This window comes from Acinonyx jubatus, chromosome D3 (assembly GCF_027475565.1).
Source record: "Acinonyx jubatus isolate Ajub_Pintada_27869175 chromosome D3, VMU_Ajub_asm_v1.0, whole genome shotgun sequence".
Lineage (NCBI taxonomy): Eukaryota > Metazoa > Chordata > Mammalia > Carnivora > Felidae > Acinonyx > Acinonyx jubatus.
The window spans coordinates 64,543,661-64,568,657 of NC_069392.1; the positions used below are offsets into that span (position 1 = coordinate 64,543,661).

A 24,997-nucleotide genomic window follows, 5' to 3' on the forward strand; every position below is an offset into this window, starting at 1 on the left:
TCCTTCACCCCCTGCGCCTCAGTTTTCTCATCTGTAAAGTGGGGATCCCATCAGTACCTGCCTCCTGTGGCTACTGGGAGAAGTCAATGCGATGCTATGTGAAAAGTGCTTGAAACAATGCATGGCACATAAGAGAAGCTTAAAAATGATTAACCAAAATAATGCAGACATGACAAATTACCTCTTCTCCTCCCTCATCTACTAGTGTCCAGGTCCCAGATGCAGGCCCCGAGGAGGATGGCTTTGGCTCACTGGGCTTCATGTGGCATAGGAACTCTGCTCGATTTCTAAAGGACAAGGGAAATCAAGCCATCACATAAACGCAGAAAGCCCACATGCACACACTCTGGATCATCTACTCACCCTAGAGAAGAGTCAGCCATCCATCCAGTCTTCAAATGGCTTAAAGTAGTAACAAGAAATAAGAACTGGCTAAAACTCAGGGAAGCTAAAAGCTTACAAATTGGGGGTAGAGACCTCCACCACTCTGAATTAGTCATGACGAGTCACTGCAGGAGTGCGGTTATGCCGGCACAGCCCCCACACTCCCTGGGACCTTGACACGTACGGACCGTGGCGGTACCTTAAGTCGAGCCAGGCCTGCCAAGTGTTGCCAGGTACACGATTTTAGGAACCATGCTTTACTGAATAAAAAAAGGACAATCTGCAGGTAACTCAGAAGCTTGTATAGGGCAAAAGAGTACATCTAATGCAAAAACATTAAGTCAAAATCGTATCTACCACAGGTTGCAGAAGCCCCCCTGTACCCAGGCAGAGAGAACTGGAGAGAATTCCTGCCAGCCAGACTTCGCAAGGTGTTGGCTAGATCTGAGGAGCAGGTATAACTAGAGAAGTTTCTCCTCTTGGACCACAACACGGTTCTCAGCCCCCTGTTCCTTCCCCTCTGGCCTGACCCTGAAAAATTCATCCATTCCCTCCTGTTACAGAAACTTTCTCCCATGACTTCCAGCTCTATAGGTCCACTGCTGCCCTTGCAACCTGAGGAGCTCCAGTCCTGAAGCCCCAAATGTCCACTGGTATCTGTCACTTGTAGGCCCCCAATGACCTCAGACATTTCTCCTTATAAAATGGCTCTCCTTTGTCTTTTGGGTCTATCAGCACCAGTGCCCTCACAGTCAGTCAGGCTCAGACATCTACAGGGTTATGTCAGAACCACCCCTTTCCCACCATTTCCTTATTTAGCCAGCTACTTAATCCCTTTCTGGGAACATGACCTTAGGTACCCCTCCTTCTTTTTCCCACCACCATGATCCCACCTCAGGCTCTGAGGCAGACGGGCTTTCTAGGACCGAGTGCAAGTGGTAGTAACATTGTTCAAGGTCACCTAGACAGACTGTGCCTTTTTCCCCAGTTAAGTGTCCTCCGGATGGTGAGTTAGGATCCAGAGCCAAGAGAGCCAAAAGTCTGCACCTGTAATTCAGTTAAGCAGAAGCACATCTTCTTCTGCCTTCAGTCAATCCTAACCTTCCTTGATACGACTTTTACCTTTGTTCAAAAGTCCTCAACTGCTGCCAGGCCCAGACCATATCAATTCTAGATTCCTCTGTCTTAATGTCAAACCTTTCTATAATCCAAGTCACCATGGTTATTCATCTGTCTGACCATCCCCCACATAGTCCTTCACTCCAGCCACACTGATCTCCTGCCTGTCCTCTGCACAGCCATCTGCACCTGTGCTTGGGGCCACTGCCTGTTCTCCCCACTGCCAGAGCACTGCCTGCTCCTTCACTCCTGCTGAGATGCGCCCCATTCTTGCAATCCAGCTCATGCACCTAGAACCTTCTTCCATGGCTCCACCCTCCTCTCTTCAGCCTCTTCAGTGCTAGTGTGCCAATCGCAGCTTGGCAATTTGTGCTTTTCCCTCTCTGACTCTAAATGTCTTCTTCTAAGGAAAAGATGATTTTTCCGATCTCCCCACGGCACCTTTCACAATGACATATATGATAGGAGAGGCAAACCCACTAAAAAGGGGCACCCAGAAAAGCTTAATTGTTTATACATAAGCAGTTAATAAGGTCACCTGGGGACAAAGGGTATCCAACCCAAAGAAAATCCACAATATTAAATTCTGGAATGCTGACTCTTCCCTTAGCAGTTCTTTGGATCTGAGCAGTTTAGGAAGCCAATCCTTTGGTAGAAAGAAGCATTTCAATTTCTACTTCATAAAGCTCTTCCACACTTACTTGACAGGCGACATTAGCAGAGCAAGGGACTGCATAAAATGAAAGACCCCTGACGGGTTATTCAACACTTTGATCTGAAATCAGAAAAGGAAAAAGCATACTGTAGAAAACCAACAACCCAAGTATCCACGTTCTTAGTTCACCAGCATCCTGACAAAGGGAGCGGTTATGAAAACAAAGATGGACTCGCGCCGAATCCACAAGAGCAGAGCGCAGCTGGCGGGCTACCTGGCAGTACTGAAGTCCGCTGTCCTCCAAGAGCAGCGCTCGCTAAGCACTGTCCTTCAACCACTGTAACCAGACAGGATGCAGGACAATGCTGCTGTTTTAATCCAAAGAGAGAACAAAACAAAAAATCTTCCTTCTACCCAAAACGATTCAAACTTCTCACCACCAGAAATACTGAAGAAAAGGTAATGTGGAGAAGTTGAACTTGGCATGCACTTGGCTTCTACCCATCTGAGTGGTTGCTGTGAGTAACAGAACAACCCAAAGGCAAGCAACAGAGAGGGGAAACCATGAACCACGTAATCAACACTGAAGGTGATTATTTGAGAGTTGATCATCACACAGATGCGGATCTCTGCTAGTATTAAAGAACTGAGATGCTCAAGGTGTCTGCCTCGTCTGTACCAACTGAGATGGATTAATTTACAAAGCTGTGTTGAGTATTACCAAAAAAGTCCTAGTGAGCCTTCCTGCACAGAAATTTTACAAAATTAACTACTACTGAACCTACCAAGCCAGACTACAAGGGAACTCTTATAATTCTATCTTAATCTCATCAATTAGGGTGGCTCAAGAAGTTTCAGCATAAAAACTCCTATGAATATACGAATATATATATAGATGTATTTTAAAATTTTTATTTTAAATATTAATATTTTTAAATAGCTTTCTTAAGGGAAAAAAAGCAATTTCTTCAGGAAAAAATGTTTAACAAAATCTCTCTCATCCCACTCAAAATTAGACAACCATTCATCATACCTGGATGAAAGGAACAGCCCATTTACTAACACCTGCCGGGCATCGAAGAATATGGTTTAAAAGGAAGAAGTGATCTCCAGGACAGCCAACTCTTTGTAACACTGATACCTGAACAGGAAAGAACATAGAGTTTCACTATTTAAGAAGAAAAATTTACCTAAGGGTCTAGTAAGTCACGTAGCCAATGTTGAAATACGTGAATCTTTCAGAAAAATAACCAGAGATCTACTACACACATATATACCCATATAGCATACATGTAGTACATACCCAAAGATACACTATGAACAGGTGACTTTCTACCACAGAGACACACAGAGGCCTATGAATGCATGAGTACTACGATCAAAATATCGTAAGTATTTTCCTGCAACCCAATTTTTATTATCTGGCAAAAGACAAATTCCCAATGTTCCTGGCCACATGTGAATAGATACAAGCCAAATAGTTTAATGTAGTCTCAGTTTGTAACAGATTCTCAAATCCAAGTAAGTATGCTTGGGATCTTACCACATATGTAAGAACTCTAGCATGAAAATTAAAAAAACACCCAAGGCGGCCCCACTGAAAACCACTAAACAAAGAAGGTTCCTTCGCTACTACACTTAACATCTTTCTTAAGTTTCCCAAATCCTGACACCTGTCTTTTTTCTCTTAATCTTTTAACGAAACATCAAACATAAGATGATAAAACTAAATGACATGGAAGTTTTCAGAGCGGCGGCCTATATTAACTACGTATCTAATCTTTGCTTTACCATGCTTCCCACATTTCCATTTCTTCCCAAGGATGAAGCCCCAAGATTATTTAGCTTAAACTTTATTAGAAAGAAAAAACACTTTGTGCTTAATAACACATAAGTAAGTATAACTTATTTCCATGTGTCATGAACAAAGAAAATGTCACTAATTAACATATTAAATGAATTAGCTGAAGAAGCTGTTGAAAAAAAGAACTATAATAAGAGATAATTCTTCAATTATCTGTTTCCTTACCAATCTCTGCAGCCAGAGAAGAATATCGTCATGGAACTGAGTATCTTCATTAACCCTCCTGGTGAACATGAATAAGACACTAATGCACTCCTTTAGTTGACACAGATCAGAGGGAAAGCTTTCAGTCTGTTTACCAGCTATAAATTAAAAAGAGGATTAGATGAGCCCCATATAAGTGGTGTTTTGGGGAGAATTTTTAGTGTCTCAATAAATAAATAAATAAATAAATAAATAAATAAATAAATAACTTCTCAAAATATTTAGTTCAGATAAAAATCCAAAGGAGAAAAAACTGCATCAGAAATATCTCAATTTGGGGCATGTGGGTGGCTCAGGTGGTTAAGCGTCTGACTTTGGCTCAGGTCACGATTTCACGTTTGTGACTTCAAGCCCCACGTCGGGCCCTGCTGTCAGCACAGAACCTGTTTCAGATATCTGTCCCCCTCTTTCTCTGCCCCTCCCCTGCCTGTGCTCTGTCTCTTTCAAAATAAATAATAAATAAACTTTAAAAAAATTAAAAAACATATATATACATATATATATCTCAATTTTGGGACACTTGGCTGGCTCAGTCAGAAGAGTATGTGACTCATGATTTTGGGTTTGTGAGTTTGAGCCCCACGCTAGGTGCAAAGATCACTTAAATAAATGAAACTTCTTTAAAAATCTGAATTTTGGGGTGCCTGTGTGGCCTAGTTGGTTGAGTGAGTAACTTCAGCTCAGGTCATAATCTCATTGTTCATGGGTTCAAGCCCCGCATCAGGCTCTGTGCTGACAGCTTGCTCAGAGCCTGGAGACTGCTTCGGATTCTGTGTCTCCTTTTCTCTCTGCCCCTCCCCTGCTCATGCTCTGTCTCTCTCTGTCTCTCAAAAATAAATAAATGTTAAAAAAAAATTTTTTAACTCTCTCTACTAAATATGTAATCCAAAACTGTATTTAATGTTGTGAAGTATTACAAAGGGAAAACCAACTTCATCAAAATCTATTTTTTATTTAAAAAGCAGCAGACCTCTGGTCTAACCCCAGCTCTTAGATTAGTTATGAAATCAATGAGGGGGAAGGATTTTTTTTACTTTAAATATTCCTAATATCTCCCTTAGAAATAAAAATTGCATAATTCAATTAGCTAATTCATACTTAATACATGACACAATCAAAGCTAGTCTTGTAAAACCCAAATATGATGAAAAATGCAGAACATTATAGATCCTCCGAAGAAAGTTATATAAAACAGCCCAACAAACCAGACAAGCAAAAATAAAGTACAATAGACAGAGGATGAAAAAGTATGCTGAGTATCAGTTTTACAATCAAAAACTGCATTTGAATTTGACTTGGTTAAGAAGCACATAAATAGGACAGTAAGGGGCATTAATGATAAAAAGCAAGCTCTCTGGCTCCCCAGAGAAGCACAGACTGACAGCCCCAGGGAAGGGAGACCTGGCATAGCTCCCAAGAAATGTTACTAAGGCAGATCTCCATCCTGCTTTGGGAAAGACAAGGTAAAACAGCACAAATGTTCCCTTCTAATACCAATTAGGGCACAATTCAACCAACCCCTCAATTCTTTTTTTCCTTGCAGATCACAAGAAAGAGTGAGACTTTGATTATTCACCTACCTCGGCCTTGAACTGCTAAAGATCTCAGAACAGCTGAACTATTGAGTAAGGCATAAATGTAAGACTCCACTTGCAACTTTGAGAGCACAGAGGTATACGAATGCAGAGCGAGGGTCTGGTGGAGGTGCTCAGATTTGGCATCAAATAGCTTCTTTAGCTCCCCCAGTGCATTTTCATTCATCTCTACTCTTTGGTAGCGATGATAGCCAGAAACTTTCACTTGATCTGCACAGATACCCTAGCGGTGGACAAAAGGGGAAAACAGGAAACCAGTTAATTCTTTGCACTTGAAATAATCAGGCGGCAGGCATATGATGCATTGACTCAGTACCACCTTCAAAGAGCTTATAAATCATGGTGAGGGGACAGTACCGCCACATAGACAAGAATAAATCAAATATATAATCAGATGTCGAGAGGTATAATGCCAATTGTAAAGCATCACAAGGTCAAAGAAGGAAAAACAAACCCTCAGAAAAAAATAATAAAACTTGCCCCTAAGACTCTCATGATTGATAATCTTACCTTCTACTTTGCAAACACTGAAGATAATGTGAGATCTCCACAACTTTAAGGGACTTCAAAATATCTCTGTATCTACCCTCTGCTCAAAAGAAATTCCTCTCCTTTCCAATACTAACACCCCAATACTAACACCTTCAGCTGTGTTCTTGATTCTATCCTCCTTTTTAGTATAATCAAATGTTCCCCTCTCCACAGACTCCTTTCTATCTACAAAGAGAGATACACGAGTCTCCCAATAAATAAGGATTAAGGACGGGGGAAAAGCACATATTTCTCCTTGGTATCTCCAGCTTCCCTTCACTGCCAAACTTGCCAAGAGCGGCTTTCTCTTCCTTGCCATCCTTCCCAGGCCACTATGGAATGGCTTTCCTAATGGTCACCTTGGCCTCCTTACAGCCACATCTGATTGCCTTCCCTGTTTCCTCATCACGTCTCAAGCTTACTCAATGGATCATGCTCTCCTTGACACTCTCCACCTATTGGATGTTCCTGGCATTATGCCCAAGATTACAAAGTAAATGGTCCACAAGCTGGATCTGACCTGGAGACATGACTTGCTTGTCCTCTACTCTGTATTTTGTTGCCAACATTTACATTTCAGGATCCCTCCCATAAAAATCCGGATTTCCAGCTCTTCTTAGGAATTGAAAAGACGTGGCAATGTGGGACCACACAGCCTCAAAGCAACAATCAGCGAGGACTTAAGAGCAGCTGCCCCTGCTGGGCCAGGCATGAGCCCAGACCACTGGGCATGAGCCCAGTGACCACCATCCCGCTCAGCCCACTTCACTTCTCTAGGTCACCTGCTTGGCCCCTGCAGGCATCTGACTTTGTGACTCCTCCACTGTACTACTCTGGGCTAGGTCAGGGTCAAGCGTTAGTATAAGCATACTCCAGACCTGGATGGCCTCACGAGGAGAGCACCTCCACTGCAAATCCCCCAGGCTCCTGAAATAGTCAAAATACCTGCACAGACAACTGTTCCTCCTTAAAGTGCCATAGTCGACTTTTCGCATTTTGGCAATCAGACGTCAGAGCAAGGAGCTCAGCTTCAGCCAGCAGCAGCTGCTTCCTACATCGGGAGTAGTTCAGTAGCAACTCATAAAATTCGTGCCTGTCCTGATGAGCCATGCTGTCAAACTCTTCTAAATACGACTCAACATTTTCCAGCCACGAACCAGGCTCAAAGATTTTTAGCTGTTCTTTAGTAAATGGTACCAGTTCTGGTTGAGATGGGAGCTCGGGGTACAGTCGCTCGCTGCGGAACAAGGGTTTCACTGCCACCAAAGCTGGTACTTCTCCAGCAATTTCAGCTGGCAGCTGGGGATACAGTCTTTTCACTCTAGGTGGCTGAAAAATGTCTTTGGCTTCACAAGAACTCTGCAAGCCAACATTTTGTAGCACCTCTGGAGAAAGACCCAAGGCTTGTTTGTCTTCTTTCTTTTTCGGAGTTTCTCTGACCTGTAAATTTTCCATTTCTTGCTGAGTATGAAAAAAATCAGGTTGCAAGGGGCTTTCAGAAGGTCCACATTGTATCAATGTATTTCCCTCTGCTTCTGTAAAGTTCTTGGGGGTTTCTACTTTGATTCCGGCACTGTCTCCAGGGTCGACCTTCGGCTTCACGGCATCGTCCCCAACACAGGCTCTGACCTCCTCCCCTTCCTTTGAGGTCTCTGTGTTCCATGTCAGGGACCCTTCGTTGCTTACGGTTAAGGAGGTGAGTGGTACATCAAACATTTCACTCTCGTTGTGTCCACTGGCAGCATTCTGGAGCTGAGAATCAGTTAACACCTTCAGACAGTCTCCTTTGAATTCACAAGCTGGAGCAGAAATTTCCAGCTCTCTGGAGGTTTTCGGAAGGGAGACTTCATCAGATTCTTCCCTCTGAAGGGGTTCAGATTTTTTCTTTTCCTAAAAACAAGATTTATAATGTGAATTAATTTGTAATATAGCAATAATTGATGATTTAAACATAAGAAATTCTTAAACTGTATATAAAATCTAAATTTTATAATTTAGAAAATGGAACATAAATAAACTTCATGAGCGATGTGTTTCATGTTTCCTATTAATCAATTTTGACTACAGTAAACTTGGGAGACTCACTAGTATAATCCCAAAAGAGAAAGACATCAAAATAAGCAGCAAATTATGATTCGAGGACAGAGGAGGAAAGTTTTAATTAGGTTGTTCTCCATTCTGCTAGAGGTCAAGCGAAACAGAACAGTTTCCAAGTAGCTGAGGCCTCAAAAGATTTACCTTCATCTTCACATAGTCACAGAAAACCCATACCTTGAGCACGGAAGAAGTCAAATACCTTGAGCAATAAAATAAGTAACTACAGGATTAGATTATAACCCACGGGATAAAATAAACGTAAATGGACAAAAAATGACTTCCATCTTAAAGAATTTCAATCAATAAATGTAGGTGAAATGAGAAAAACAGAAAATTCACATTACAACACTATAGTAATAACTGTCACAGGCAAGATCTACTAATGGATGCCGAAGTGAGTGAGTGAAAATGTAAGCAGAAACAAGACAGCTGCAGAGCATCACAGTATGTCCTAAATATTTAGTAATTACATAGGGGGAAATAGTAAGGTTCAGCAGAGAATTCTGGCAGGTTAATACCTTAACCCGTGATCAAGGATAACATCACCAGTAGCACATCCCCATGTGATGTTCTGAGAAGGCCTATCACTTCTTCAGTAGCCTTTCCAATAACGTATAACCTCAATATGATCATAAAAAACACCAGATAAAAACTCAAATTAAGGAACAGTCTACAAAACAACAGAATTGTTACGGTCATCAAAGAAAAGACTGAGGAACTATCAAGAGATGGGAGGAAACAACAGAGACAGGACAACTAAATGCCATGTAGGATCCTGGATTGGACCCTGGAACAGAAAAAGAACATTAGTAGGAAAACTGTTGAAATCCAAATAAATTATATATTTTAGTTAATAGTATTGTACCAAAATTAATTCCTTGGTTGTGATAAACATTCTGGACCACAGAATTTATGATTATGTGAGATGATAACATAAAGCTGCATGAAGGGTATATGGAACTCTCTGTATTATATTTACAACTTTTTGTGAAGTCCAAAATTAACTCCAAAAAACAAAACAAAACAAATAACAACAAAAAAAAACAGAAAATTAACCATTAAAAAATGCAATAAAATGAATTATGGTTTTAAAAAATTTTCAGGCACTAACAAACTAGACACATTGGAAAACACGATGATAAAGAAGAAAAAATTACAGGAAAATTACTTAAATAAAATTGTTACACTCAAACAAACTGGAAAAATGACTGAATCAAGTACTCCCCTTTCACCGTGAAACTGTAAGGAAGACAAACCTGACAGTTACACAAGTTATCAGTGATTCTGGATTGTGCGGTCCAGCAAATGTTCAGCAAAAAAAAAAAAAGTTGGTGAGTAAATAACCAAAAATGTAAGATGTTTATATGTACCTAATATTAGGAAGAAAAGATAAATGTTTTTGAAATGGAATTTGAGGTCATCTTGCTGGTAATGAATATGGCTACCAAACATTTACAAGTGGTGATTAAAGAAGCAATGTGCCCCCTCCAAAACTACATTCACCTATACTATAAACCGTGGATATCAGATTCAGATATGAGCAACACAATGCATACAAACCAGTCTGTCCAACTGCCTAAAATCACGAATAACAAGCAAGCGCTGCACGAGTATTTATAAGAAAATGAAAAAGTGGGTCCAATTACACTGCAGTGATATTCAGCATGCTTCTATAATAGAGGTTTGTCAGACTGGGAGTTCAGAAAGAGAAAATCAAGAGAGGGAGGCCTTTGGTTACTACAGTGAGTGAAACGCTGGTATACTGGTCAGGGGAAAGGCCAAATTTTTGTGAGCTGAACAATCAAAACGTAAAATTAAGAAAATAATTTCATTTATAATGAACAAAGAATAAAATACAGGGAGATAAATTTATCCAAAGAATTGTAAAAGTTGTACTCTGAAAATTACAAAACATTACTGAAAGAAATTAAAGACCTAATATGTGAAAATACATTCCATGTTTGTGGAGGACAGCAATACTCCTCAAATTGATACACAAATTCAACATAATCTCGATAAAAATTTCAGCTGCCTTTTTTGCATAAAATGACAAACTGGATCTTAAGCTCATAAGGAAATGCAAGAGACCCAGAATAGACAAAACAATTCTGAACAAGAAGAACAAAGGAGATCTCACAGTTTGCCACTTCAACACCTACTACAAAACTAGAGTAATAAAGACAGTGTGGTTCTACCATAGATCAATGGAAGAGAACTGAGAATCCAGAAATAAAGCCTTATATTTACGCTCAAATGATTTTCAACAAGGGTGCCAAGACAATATAACAGGGAATGAGTAGTCTTCAATGAATGGTGCTTAACAACAAGATATCCAAAGACTGAAATTGGGCCCTTAACTTCCATCATATACAAAAATTAATTCAAAAACTATCATAGACCTAATGTAAGAGCTAAAACTTTAAAACCCTTAAAAGAAAACACAGGAGTAAATCTCAATGACCTTGGGGTACACATGACACCAAAAGTACAAATAACAGAAAAATAGATAAATTGGACTTCATAAAAATCAAAAATATTTGTGCTGAAAATGACACTATGAAGAAAGTGAAAATATAACCCACAGAATGGGAGATAATAGTTGCAAATCAATTATCTTATAAGGGACTTATATCCAGAATTAAAAAAAAAAAAACCTTGTAACTTAATAGTAAGATGAATAATCCAATTTAAAAATGGGCAAAGGATGTGAACAGACACTTCTCCAAAGAAGATATACAAATGGCACACAGAAAGACGCTAACATCATGAGCCATTAGAGAAAAGCAAATCAAAATCCCTCGACACCACGTCACATCCCCTGGGATAACCATTTAAAGTAAGATAATAAGTGACAGCAAGGATGTAGAGAAATTAGAACCCTCATACACTGCTGGCGGGACTGTACCGTGATGCAGCCACTATGGAGAACAGTTCCTAACAGTGGTGATGGCTGCACAACCTTATAATCATACTGAAAACCACTGACGTACACTATAAATAGATGAACTGTATAGTACGTGAATTACATCTCAATAAAGCTATTAAAAACAAAGATGAGCGATTTTTAAAATTTAGTGAGCTGACAAATGAATGAGAAGTAAGGAAGTAGAGACTGGAATGTAAAACAGAGAAGATTTTTATTTCTCTTTCCTTAAGCCGGAAGACACTTCAAGGGGTGTTAAATGCCAACTGGAAGACAGGGAGTTGGAAGCAGCCACAAAATGGGCCACATGATCAAGGGCAAGGCAAGCAACCACACCTCCTCCAACACAAAGGCCTCCAGAGCCTTCCTCCCCAGCCTGTCCTTCAGGCAATTTTGAACCTCCCCATGTCCCATCTCACTCCACTCCAACCTCACCTCACTGCTCTCTCTCCTCACTCCAGAATTGCCCTTGTAATTTCAAATTCTTCCCCTTCACTAACAAAATGAAGTCTCCAACTGCTACTCCCAAATTCGCCTGCCCACTCCCAGCAGCTCTAGCAACAGATAATATGGCTAGAGAATCAACTGAATTTTTTAAAAACTTGGGGCGCCTGGGTGGCGCAGTCGGTTAAGCGTCCGACTTCAGCCAGGTCACGATCTCGCGGTCCGTGAGTTTGAGCCCCGCGTCAGGCTCTGGGCTGATGGCTCAGAGCCTGGAGCCTGTTTCTGATTCTGTGTCTCCCTCTCTCTCTGCCCCTCCCCCGTTCATGCTCTGTCTCTCTCTGTCCCAAAAGTGAATAAACGTTGGAAAAAAAAAAAAAAAAGAAAAAAGAAATAAATAAATAAAAACTTCCTAGCCTCTCTGGGAAGAACACATAAGACTTTGTTTAGGCTTTTATTTCCCCTGGGGTGGAAGTCAGTGCTTCTCTGGTGTTCAAAAGTGGAATCAAAAAAAACTTTCCACCTGTACAGGTTAGGGAAGTTAGGTCCAGAGAGGAATTAGCCTGGAGTTGGCCTAAGGAGCGAGCGGAGGCAGGACAGAGAAGCTGGTGCTTTGATTCAAATGGACCATCCAGACCAAGGAAGCTACCTGGAGGGAAGGACGGACAACTGTTTGGGCTGATGGCAAAGGCCTGATACCGTTCCCTCACAAATCCCAAGACCAGGGCAGGACCTCTAGGGTGTGAATGTGGAGGGAGAGGGAATTTGCTGAGATCATCACCAAAGCCAAGGCCTCAGGAGCAGTGGTGGCTCCCTGTGGCTTATGTCACTTTTCCAAAGCACGGAAAAGGGGAACAGGTCCTGAATGGTCTCCAAGCCTCCAGCCTTTGCCCCACCACCAATTCATCCCAGATGCCATTACCACTGGCCTTCCTAAGACACCACTCTAAACACCACAGACACAGCCACAGCTCTCCACTTAATGAAAGACTGACTCTTAACTCTGGCACTCAGCGCTTCTGATGACTCAGTTATGATCGTGCCTCGAGACAAAATCTTCTTACAATGACCCTTCCGCGCATGCTTTACTCTGAACTCCTGCTATATATATACTTGTCACCCGGCCCTGGTTACAGGTTTAGACATACGGTTACTTATCTTTATTTATCTTTATGTTCTGTCTCCCTTCACATAAACCACAAGTATCTCAAGGCCAGGGACTATATCTTATGTTTTTGGATCTGATCTGCCCCTGATTTTCAGCAGTGTTCAATAAATGTTTCTTGAGACACTAGTGACGGATTGGAGGACTGTAAGGGTTTACTGAGTACCAACTGTGCGCTGAGCTCTGTCTTACGTACTAGAATAAAGAACTTTAGATAAAGACATTATTCAATTATCTAGAAAGTATTTACCATGTATTCTGGCACACTCAGTTTATTTTTATATGCCTCTCAGAAAGCAGAGGGATTATCCAATGAATTCAGAGGAAACGCAACTTTTAGACCAGAATATGAATCTATTCTTACACTAAAAACACAAAATCTCACTTAAAAATAAAAAAGGCAGCTTCCAATTACTTTGCCTACTTGAGTTAACTAGAGATAAAGATAAAGGAGAACATACTGTACATACAATAATCATTACAGATCACAAAATAAAATCTAAGTAGGGCTCCATGTGTATCAAGTTATGTGTGCAAAAATTCATACCATTTTATTTTAAACAAAAGACAAGTTTCTTACAACTAAAATTGGCCGGGAGATTAGGAATCCGTATTTCCTTATTTTTGATCTCCACATAAATTACATACATATGGATAGAGAACAAATTTTAAAATGATTCCACAGAAGGAAAAATAATCAAGCACTTATACAGAAATGGAAGAGACGTTAATATGGAAAACCACACTTAACCACACATCACAGTGAATAAAATATGCTCTGGAATGTTGTGTACATGTGGGAAAAAACTAAAGAATGCACACAAACTGCCACTACCAGTTATCTCCAGGAGATGGAATTCAGGGTATTTCATTTCTGCTGCACATTTCTGTGTGTGTGTGCGTGTGTGTGTGTGTATGTGTGTACTCTCAGGCACACATACTTCTTTAAGCAATGAGCACTTTTGTAAAATCAGAAGAAAAATGAGAGTTCAAGTTCTGGGAAACAAATGGAAGTTTCCTCATTTGCAATTCTTTCTCTCTGAACTGGAGTAAGTGAAAATAATTACGACTCCTTTCCTCCCATAAAAATAACAACGAGCTGCTTCTTCATGAATAATGAAGGTTCAATTTTACACATTTCACAGAATACTTCCATGAGATTATTCTAAAGGCAGGGTCTGTTTATCAATAATGTCTGTATCCACAGCACTTAGCACAATGTCTGGCACAGAACAGATAAAAAGGGCTTGGACACGTGGGTTTGTATCAGATCAAGAGCTCTTGGGGCAATTTTACCAGCTCTCCTTGGGGGGGGGGGGGGGGGAGGGGGCGCATATACAGGGATGCTGCACAAGTACAAAGACTTGGGGGGAATGATGGGGTCTCTCTATATTTTGCTTTGAGTACATCTCCTCTTGGCTGCCACCTCTTTTCCTGTTGCTCTTAACAATCTTACTTCACGTGTCAGAATTTTGTAGGCTTGACCTCTTCCTCCTCCTTTATACACTTCCTTCACCCAGCTTCTGGGCCCTACATTCTCGGTTAAGAGCACTGGGGACACATAATACCTCACTGGTAGCTTCCCACACTCCTTTGTGGGTCCTCGTCTTCTCCCCAAACTCTTAAAGTTGGGGTGCCCTGGGTTCTTCTCTTATCACCTTTTCACACTACACTCATTCCCAAAGTGACCTAATTCAGTCTCCGGCTTTAAATATCTCTAGGCTAAATACTCCCAGATCTTAATCTCGAGCCTGGAGCTCTTTCCCAAGCTCTAGATTCCCACATCCAACCCTACTCTCCATCTCCATTTGGATGTCTAGCAGACACTCGCTTCTAAATTAGCATATTCAAAACTGAATCCTTGATCAGCCCCCAAACCTATTCCATCCACCACCTCCTCCATCTCAGAGTCATCCTTGACTGTTTTCTCCCACATACCACACCTAAACCATCACCAAATCCTCTTGGCTCTATTTGCAGAAGCTCCCAGACTTCAAACACTTCTTACCACCTTTGCTATACAAGTCTGGTCCAAGCCACTGTCACCTGTCGCCTAGATTACTGCAACAGTCGATTAGAGGGTCTCTCTGCTTCTACTGTTGCTCCTTTACAATCCATTATCAACACTTGCAAGCACAGTGCTCCTTTAAAGCATAACTCAGATGGTATCACTCCTCTGCTCAGAACCCTCTGGCGCTTACATATTTCCATCGGAGTAGAAGTTGCTACAATGGCTGACACAGCCCTGCATGACCTGGCCCTGTGTTACCTTTCTGACTCCATTCCACTACCCTCCCCTCCCTCACTCTATCCTATCCAGACTGCCTCCCTGCAGTTCTTGGGGCAAACCAGACAGGTCTCCTTTAGGGCATTAGCCTGGAACACTTCTCCCCCAAAATCCATGTGGCTAACTCCCTCGTCTCTTTCTGTCTTTACTTAAATGTCACCTTGGAAAATTGCAACCCATCTTTATCTCTCACCAGTACTCCTCAACTCTGTACCCTGTTCTTTTTCTGTTTTCCTAACACTTATCACCTCCTAACATATCACATATTTTAATTATTTTTTTAGGGGGATTATTGGTTTGTTTGTCTTCTCCCTTGAGAATGTAAACTGCCTTAAGGCCAGGTTCTTTGATTTTCCTGTTATTTCCCAAGTACCCTGAACAGTTTCTAGGTGACCAGTGAGTGTTTGCTCAACAAATGAATAGATCTTAGGAGGCACAAAAGGAACTAAATAATATATAGTGCATCCCCTACCTTCACTCCTGTAACTACTCATGGGAAGGAGGGACTAAGAGGTAGAAATCATCCAGGCAAGAGCAATAGGGGATGGCAGTTTAAAGGTCTTTCTGTTTCTGTGATCAGCTTTCTGGGCCACATCTCAGTCTATCTTTAGCAATCACCATACATTGTTATTGTTAATGAGTTGTTGGCATTCAGAATTTAACTAATGTTCATATACATTCCAGGACTATAATACACTGCATCTGTAGAATAAGTCCAAATCTAAAAACCTACTGTACTTAACCTCTAATCTACCAAGATCACCAAAGTCAGGGTCCTCTGAGGTAGGGATATTCTAGTAGAAAATGGTACTAAAAGATGAAAAAGTTATAAAGATGCTCTCTTGGGAATGAGGTGATAACCACAACCTAACAACATGAGGTCATCTACCAGATGATTAACATTGAGGAATGCAGGTCAGCTGCCGAGTAAAAAATCCACAAGCCACCCAAACTGTCTAAAGGCAACAACACATGACACTACTCACTTCCTGAACTGAGCCTTGGAACTGCTTTATGGCTCTGTAAATAGTTATATTTACAAATTATATTACAGATAATAAAGATTTCATTAATGTAGAACTTTATAATTATGGCCCAAGTACAGCCAGCACTAAAAATGAATCTATTTACTCTAAGAGAATAATTTTTTTCAATGACAAATATGAGGGCCTTACTGGTGTTATGGACTTTTTCCATTTGTTTTTTTCACGCTACTCAGAGGAAATTTACTAAATTCTTCTAAGTGACAAAGCTTGGAAATATTCTTCAATACCAGCATCTATTCCTTTATTTAACAAACATGACCAAGTGCACAGAGAGCTGTGAAGGATACTAGGAACAAGACAAGGCCTTCCCTCATTGAGAAGGGAGAAGAGTTGTTGACAAAATAACTACGAGTGAGGCGAGTGACAAAAGGGATGCAGTGTGCCACTGCAGGAGGGAGTAACGTGAGGGTGATGAGGGAAAGCTCTAAGGAAGCACTGTTTCACTAGAGATCTCATGACTGAGCAGCAGCTAGCTAGGGTAAGGGGGGCAGGAAGAGGTGTCAGGGCAGAGGAAGCAGCATGTGCAAAGGTACTGAAGCAGAAGAAGATAGACAGATAGATAGAGTTGAGAACCAAAAGAGATAACAGTGGTAAACCTGAGGCTGCAGAGAAAGATAGAAGCCAGATCATTTAGGGCCCTGAGACCATGGAAGGACTCCAGACTCTAGCCTCTGGGCAATGGGGAACATTTGAAAGGTTTTAAGGAGGAGAGGTATCAGTTTTGGTTTTGTTTTTAAAACTATCAATTGGCTTTAGTTTAGAGAATGGGCAGCAAGAATGAACTTGGAAAGGCCCCTTTAGCAGAAATCCAAGAATTCTTCCTTGGAGGATAGTAGTGGTGGGATGGAGAGAAATGAGCAGAATTAAGAGAATATTTAGGAACAACAACTGGCAAGACTTAGTGACTGATGAGACTTGGAGAGTGAGAAAAGGTATGTGGCCCAGATTTCTGGTTTGACCAAATACCTCTAGAATGAAGGTCTCTTCAAATAAATTAACATGGGTTTGTATAGGAAAATTGCCCAATATATGTCAATAAAATAAGCAATTGGTTTTTTATGATGGATTAAAAGCTTAAGGTTTTTAGTTTATTTTAGAAACTCTCTTGCAAACAAAATAACTTCACAGAGCATCCTCTTAAGTTTTTAAGTACTTATAACATTCTATCTATAGACAGAGACATATAGATATATGAATTTATTAAGCTACTGGATTGCGATATTTGGCTTTAACTTGAGTTGTCAAACTGCATGACTTTGAACTTATCACTTGTCACTTCATCATTCATTTGAAAAAAAAAAAAACCCTACAGATTAAGATTTAAGATTCTGTTCTCTACGTGACTGATGTTTACATGTTATGCACAACCACATTCTAGGTTCAGGGACCTTATGCATGGTTGACCAAGGGCTTTTTTCTTCCTCCTCTGTCTAGCTAGTTCTTTACCAGCCCAATACAATGCAAAATTATTTCTCTTAAATATGCTTCTTAAATTAGATAGCAAGATGGCTTTCGCCCCAAAGAGTAACTCCTCACAGGCCTGGGTATACTGATGTGCACAACTCCATTACAGCCTTTTTTTAATGTATCATAATGAAAGACAGTCACATAAAGCATTTATGGATTATTAGATACCGTACTGGTGAACACCTGTCTCTTGTCAAAATTTTGTTCCCATGAGAAAATCAGATTTTGATACCTTTTTTAAGTTATGCCTGCTCTGCACATCACCCCCTTGTAGAAAAGGAAATTCCCAGTAATTGTAATACCATCATCATTTCCTTAATGTAAATTCAGTTCTAGGTAAGCCAGAATAATCTAGGTCCAGCCATCCAGGGCCAGCATTTAATCTGTTCACTGTAAAATAAATGTCATTTCAGAAAATATACAGGAGTAAAATTAAAACCCAAGCTGCATCGAATACAAAACACACCAACAGAAGAAACCCAGAAAATTCAAATCTATCTCTACTGTGTGAGCCCTGCCCTGGTTTCATTTCTGGACATTCATTCCCCATCATAAATGACCAGGATAATGAGAAATAAACAGCAGCAGCAGCACCATCACCTTGAATTTCAAAAGTGAAGAGGTCCATCACTATAATCTACTTTCTATCTGTCGCTATCCATAAAGTTCTACCAGAGAGTACATGCTACGCGTGGAGGAGCGGTCCCTTCCCTCTTTGTGCATGAGAGGATTGAAAATGTTCCTAGGTTTAAAGGAGAAAAGAGACAGAGTCAAAAGATGAGGCTGGAAACTGAAAAGCTACTACATGGCAGGAATCCAGACCTAGGTGAGAAAAAGTCAAGGAAGCAGAAAAGAGCCCATAGAGGTCAGAGGAGGAAAAGGAAAATACGGGCTCCTGACAAAACCCGGCAGGGGAACGTGGAAATGGAATAACTGAACAGGGCCAGTGTCAGTGGGTAAAGGATCAAATACTGGGAGGTGCGGGCAGTGACTGCGGAGGGCTCAGGGGATGGGTAGCCCTGAATAGAGAGGCCCAAGAGAGGAAAAAGGAGACAGGCAGGGAGCATCCGCCAGGGTGTTGGAAGGCTAGCGGGGGCGATCCTCACCTTGATTTTTGTCCGGCTGGCCTTGGCCTTGGCCCGGCGCTGGGGCCTTACCGCCTCGGCCATAGACCCTGCGGCGGCGCCGTCGCCGTTTGTTTTTATCAAAACCCTGCGCGTCCCACAACCTGCCCAGTTCCGGCCTCTGGACTTATCACGTGATCAGACATCCACCACTCCCGGAGAAGGGGCGGCACCTCAGGGACGCTACGGGCCGCAACGTAGGACAAACCATTCCAGGAGGCATTTTCACTGAAAGATGGTAGATCCGCCCCCTTCCGTCCAGTCTCCACCCCTGGCCCGGCGTGCGGGGCCCTCCAGGTCCAACCCGCCCGCGGCTGCCAAAGGGCTGTGTAGCTCCATGGGCCCTGGCCTGTTGACAAGTCGCGTCTGTCTCCCTGGCCCACACTCATTTTGGCCGCGCACACCTCAGGCACAATGGCTTTAAGGAGTCCGGGGAGGGATGTTTGTCAATCTTGTTTTGACCTGTATTTAAGTCAGTTAGCCTCTGTCTTTGCTTGGCGCTCTTGATGTTCCTTAAATGCACCTGCGTTTCCTCTTTTGTAAAGGAGAATGATGATGTTTGATGAAGGTTAAATGGGCTAATCGTGAAAGGTACCTGGTAGAGCGACAGACATGTTAGTAAATGGTATTACTAAACAAATTGCCAGGCAGGAAATGGACACCTGATCCAAAAAGGGCAAAGAAGAAATAAGACCCATAAAAGTATTATTAGTATAGAATGTATGTACCTTGTGTGTACCTTGCTTCATTTTTAAATTCCAGATGTTAAAAGCTTGGCCCCATCTCCCTTCCCCAGCTGTTCCATTTCTTTTTCCAAAGCATTTAGTGCCTCTTAAACTACTATAAAATTTGCTTTCATGTTTATGCCTGTCAGCTCCTCTAGAATGTAAGATCCTAAAGGGCAGAGTTCTTTGTTTTGTTCCCTGTTGTATCCCAAGGGCCTCTACCACACTGGTCAGCATATAGTAGACGCTCAATAAATATCTGATGAATGGAACAAATGAATGTGAGTTGTTTTGTCTGGTGGTGGGGTAAGACAGTTGTGATGGCTTGTACGGGAGGAAAATAAGTCTATTCACCCACTGGTAGCATATCCTAGAATGAAAAATCCTGAAATATGATGTGAGAAATGAAAAGCACTCCAAAGATGGCCACTGCACAGTGACTTGTTTGTGAGCTATTTGATCATATAAAGTTCAGTTTCATATCTTTTGATCTCAAATCCTCAACAATAACAAAAAAAGTTATCAAGCTACTCGGAATGCCCCTGCACTTTGTATACCCTGGTGTGTGTGTGTGTGTGTGTGTGTGTGTGTGTGTGTGTGTGTATTTAACTTGGAAAATATGAGCAAAATCTTTATGCCACCATTACTACCAATTACTTTTGCTGGTATTTCTCCAGGTCTGGAATACCCTTTCTGGTTTCCACCAATTCAAATCCTTTTTGGACTTCAAAGTTCTCTGTTAGTCACTACTTAGCAAAATGGAACTGACCCTACCTTCACTTCCAGTGATTTACAACTTAATGGAACTGACCCTACCTTCACTTCTAGTGATTTACAACTTACTTGGGAAGCACACATGATGTATAGATAAACTGCAATAAATGTATCACAGCCTATGGGGAAAAGGGGGCATATGTTACATTTATAAACTGAATTTGTTATACCTTAGTACCACAAGTAGTTGGTTTTGTTGGTCAGTTCAGGCAATAGAAGAAATTAATCTATATTAAATTTAATACTGTAGTTTACAATGTCTGAAGGAATTTAAATCACAAATGAGACTGATTCTTTGACAAAATTTGGTCTATTGAATTTGAGTTGACCAAATGGTAAAGTTCCCCCTTGAAAGTGATTATTAAAATTTATTAGATTTATAAATAGAATGTTGAGATTCATAAAGGCTTAAGAAAACTAAATTAAAAAAGAGAGAGAGAGAAAGAGGGGCAACTGGGTGGATCAGGTAAGTGTCCGACTTCGGCTTAGGTCACGATCTCCAAGTCTGTGAGTTGGAGCCCTGCATCAGGCTCTGTGCAGACAGCTCAGAGCCTGGAGCCTGCTTCGGATTCTGTGTCTCCCTCTCTCTCTGCCCTCCCCCCCCCCACTCATGTTCTGTCACTCTCTCTCTCTCAAAAATAAATAAAAAACTTTTTAAAAAATTAAATTTTAAAATGTATATGACAAATAAATTGAACATTAATTTTAAAATAATTAGTTTAAAAGATTCATTTCAAACAAGAAAATAATGGGGGCACCTGGGTGGCTCAATAAGTTAAGTGTCAACTCTTGATTTGGGCTCAGGTCATGATCTCTGGTTCATGAGATGGAACCTGGCGTCAGGCTCGCACAGAGCCTACCTGGGATTCTCTCTCTCCCTCTCTACCTGTGCACTCATGTGCTCTCCCTCTCTCTCTCTCTCTCTCAAAAACAAACAAACTTTAAAAACAAAAACAAAAAAACCTACAAAACAATGACAAATGTATTTTCTATATATAAATTCTATCTGCAGAAACTCTAAAATATTCACAGCAAGCACAATCACTGGCCTAACTGAGCAGTGAAGGGTTTGCTATTACCGATCCTTCAGCAGTAATAATCTGCATTTCCTGAGCACTTACTATAAGCCAGGAACTGTTCTGAGGACTCTTCATGTAACCCATTTGATTCTCGTGCAACCCTACAAAATTTTATTGTTCTCATTTTATAGACAGAGACTAAGACCCAGAGAAGTTAAATGATTTGTCTAGAGTCACACAGCTAGGATACGGGAGAGCTGGGATTTGAACCCATGCAATTGTGCAGCATAAACAGACTTTTAAGATAGGGAGTCAGGCTTACTCTCTCTGTATTTGCAATACTCTATACTTATACACTGGGGCCAAGATGAATATCAGAAATATTTTATTTAAAGATACTGAGTTATTCAGAATAGTCACAGCATTGACATGGGCATTGATTTTATATTTTTTTCTTCCTTCAAAGTTTCTATATAATAGTTTTAAATTATACTATTCTTAAAATTTTTCACAAACATAGAAGTACAACATAGAAGAACGTGTAATAGGAAGTTAACCTGTCTCCCTAGAGTCAATAATTACTAACAGTTCACTATGCATTCTTTCAGACTTTCTACCTATGCACAAATACCCCATTCTTAAATACTCAGTGTCTATGTGTATATTGCCTGTGACCTTTTAATTCATAAATCTTGGAGATATGTGTTTATAAAGAAGATAGCTCTATTTCTCTTTTTTATTTTTTCGAGTGAGAGAGAGCACACGAGTAGGGGAGAGGGGCATAGGGAGAGAGAGAGAGAGAAAGAGAGAGAGAGAGAGAGAGAGAGAGTATCTTAAGCAGGCTCCACGCTCAGCATGGAACCCAACATGGGGCTTGATCCCACAACCCTGGGATCATGACCTGAGCCGAAATCAAGAGTCAGATGCTCAACTGACTGAGCCACCTAGACACCCCAATAGCTCTATTTAATTTTTCTCTTAATTAATTTAACATTCCCTTTATATTAAATAAATAACTTTATTTAAACAGACTTCTGGGAGCCATTTAATTGTTTCCAATTTTTCACTATTAAAAACAATGCTTAGGGGTGCCCATCTGGCTCAGTTGTACTCTTGATCCTGGGGGTTGTAAGTTCAAGTTCCCCACTGAGTGTAGCGATTACTTAAAAAGAAATAAAATCTTTAAAAAATAATTACAAATGACTTGTATATTTTTGTGCATGAATACTTCTATAAGATAGATGCCTAGCTGCAAAATTGCGGATGAAAAACACATTCTCATTTTTTTTAATTTTTTAAGTTTTATTTATTTTGAGAGAGAGAAAGAACACATGACTAGGGAAGGGGCAGATCAAGACGGAGAGAGAGAGAGAGAAAGAGAGAGAGAATCCCAAGCAGGCTCCACACTGATAGCATAGAGCCTGATGTGGGGCTTGAACTCACAAACCGTGAGATCATGAGCTGAGCTGAAACCAAGAGTCAGATGCTTAACTGACTGAGCCACCCAGGTGCCCTGAGACATTCTCATTTTTAATTTTAATAAGTATTTACCAAATTTCCTTCCAATGGGTTATATTAATTTTCATTGCAGCTTTAAGAATTTAAAATAGTCTTCTATCTCGTGAGAAAAATCCCAATTTGAAACAGTTACCAGGCATTCATAAAAGGAGTATAACTCACATAGTATTCCAAAACTTAATAGGAGCATGATTCCTAATTCAGCCAGCGTCTGGAACATATTTGCCGTAACAGGGATTCGATGAATGCTGCTGAACTCAGGAATGAGCCCTGGGTAAGCCTTTCTTAAACTCCCCTACAAAATTAGATTCCAGAGTCTCTGTTGCCATCTGCCGGCAATACCCCACTGACAAAACCTCCCGTGACATGATTTCCGAGAAGGCCATCTTCTACAGTTAATTACTTCCTCACTCTGTAGGAAGCATTAATGATTTCATCATTCGTGATTACTAAACATATTTTTTAAAAATCACACAGAACTCACGTTACTTCTAAATTTTTTCAGCTTCTTGAGACAATTAGCTGGCAGTGCGAGTACCAAAAATAGCCAGCCTACATTTTTTTTTTTTTTGAAGACTTATATAGGTGGAGTCTCCTCTATTGACAGACTTTTTCTCCGACAGGAAGCAAAACATATAAAACTTATCTTTTTTCTACTATTTCCCCTCTCATAATCTTCCCCACTTAAAAAAATGTTAAATGAATCATGGAAATGATTAGTTATTTGCACCCACAAAGTACCGGATATTGCTGGTGTCCCCCTCATATCTCCCTGGCATTTCTCATTTCTGAGTACACAAAAACCCAAGCTCTAATTATCACATCTTTGTCTCAGAGCTCCCTTTGGCCACATGTATGACAGGCTGAAGGTGCCATGGAAATACTGCATCCCCCTAAACTGAAAGCAGCCCTCCACCAGTGACAGGTGGGAGTTGGCATATAAATACAATTATGGGGTGAATTTTATCCCTCAAAATTTATATTTTGGAGGCTTAAGCCCCCCTCCCCTCCACCCCCACCCGTACTTGAATGTGACCTTATTTGGAATGTGCCCTTATTTGGAGATAGGATCTTTCAGTAATCAAGTTAAAATGAGGTCATGAGGGTGGGCCCTAATCCAATAAGACAAGTGTCCTTATACAAAGGTGGAAAATGGACACACAAACATGCATAGAGGTAAGACGACCATCTACTGGGCAAGGAGAGGGGCCTAGAACAGCTCCTTCCTACACAGCCTTTAGAAGGAGTCAACTCTGCCAACACCTTGATTTTGGACTTCTCACCTCCACAACTGTGAGACAACACAGTTCTGTTGTTTAAGCCAGCCAGTGTGCGGTGCCCTATTACAGCAGCTTTAGCAAATACGAATGCTCAGCTCCCTCACATCCAGGGTAGATTAATACTGCAATCTGATCTGTGTTCTGCGCCTCTGCCCAGAGTTCCCCATAAGATTCCGCTCCAGTTGCCCACAGTGATAAGTAACTTTCTTATCAACTTCCCTGATAACCTTGTATTTATTCATTCCTTTCTCTTCCCTTTTTCAGTTCCCATTTCACTACTAGTGTTCTCTGGAAACACCTCTTAAATGAACTGCTTGATCTCAAGTCCTGGTCTCTAAGCCCCCTTGAGGAACCTAGACTAAGACAGTATCAGAAATGGTACTCAGATGTCAGGATGGGACTCTGGAATTAGACTGCTTCCCAGCCATATGGTAACAAGGATCTCACTGCTTACAGAAATAGAACAATCGGTAACCTCCAAGCTGAAGCATCACAATGATTGGAGGCCTCATCTGTGGTGACTTAGGGCAGGATTCAGTAGGACAGTCTTATAGAACATTCCTGACATTTGAGAGATATGGGCCAAATTTAGTTATAAGGACCATAGAGTGGGTTGGTCGTCAACTGCTGTTGGTGTACCAAAGAAGATTACAAGGTCAGATCACTAGGGGCTAAGAAAGCCAGAAAGCCTCCATGGTAACATTGACAGAGATGTATTTTGTCAAAGTTATAAAGGAAACATAAACATTAACTAATGTTATTACCATTTTATCCTGAGT

At 40.9% G+C, this 24,997-nt stretch overlaps 1 protein-coding gene across 1 annotated transcript in view; it reads right to left on the bottom strand.

Moving 5' to 3' along the window:
* EPG5 (ectopic P-granules 5 autophagy tethering factor) overlaps positions 1 to 19,039 on the bottom strand; it is a 107,709-nt gene extending 88,670 nt beyond the window's left edge. The window contains exons 1-7 of the mRNA XM_015070006.3: positions 18,885 to 19,039; positions 7,298 to 8,242; positions 5,807 to 6,044; positions 4,188 to 4,324; positions 3,192 to 3,299; positions 2,205 to 2,278; positions 182 to 287 (exon numbers count right to left, since the gene is read on the bottom strand). Of these exons, the coding sequence (XP_014925492.1) occupies positions 182 to 287; positions 2,205 to 2,278; positions 3,192 to 3,299; positions 4,188 to 4,324; positions 5,807 to 6,044; positions 7,298 to 8,242; positions 18,885 to 18,947 (1,671 nt within the window). The 5' untranslated portion in view covers positions 18,948 to 19,039. The remainder of the gene's footprint in view (positions 1 to 181; positions 288 to 2,204; positions 2,279 to 3,191; positions 3,300 to 4,187; positions 4,325 to 5,806; positions 6,045 to 7,297; positions 8,243 to 18,884) is intronic.
* Positions 19,040 to 24,997: the final 5,958 nt, after the last annotated feature.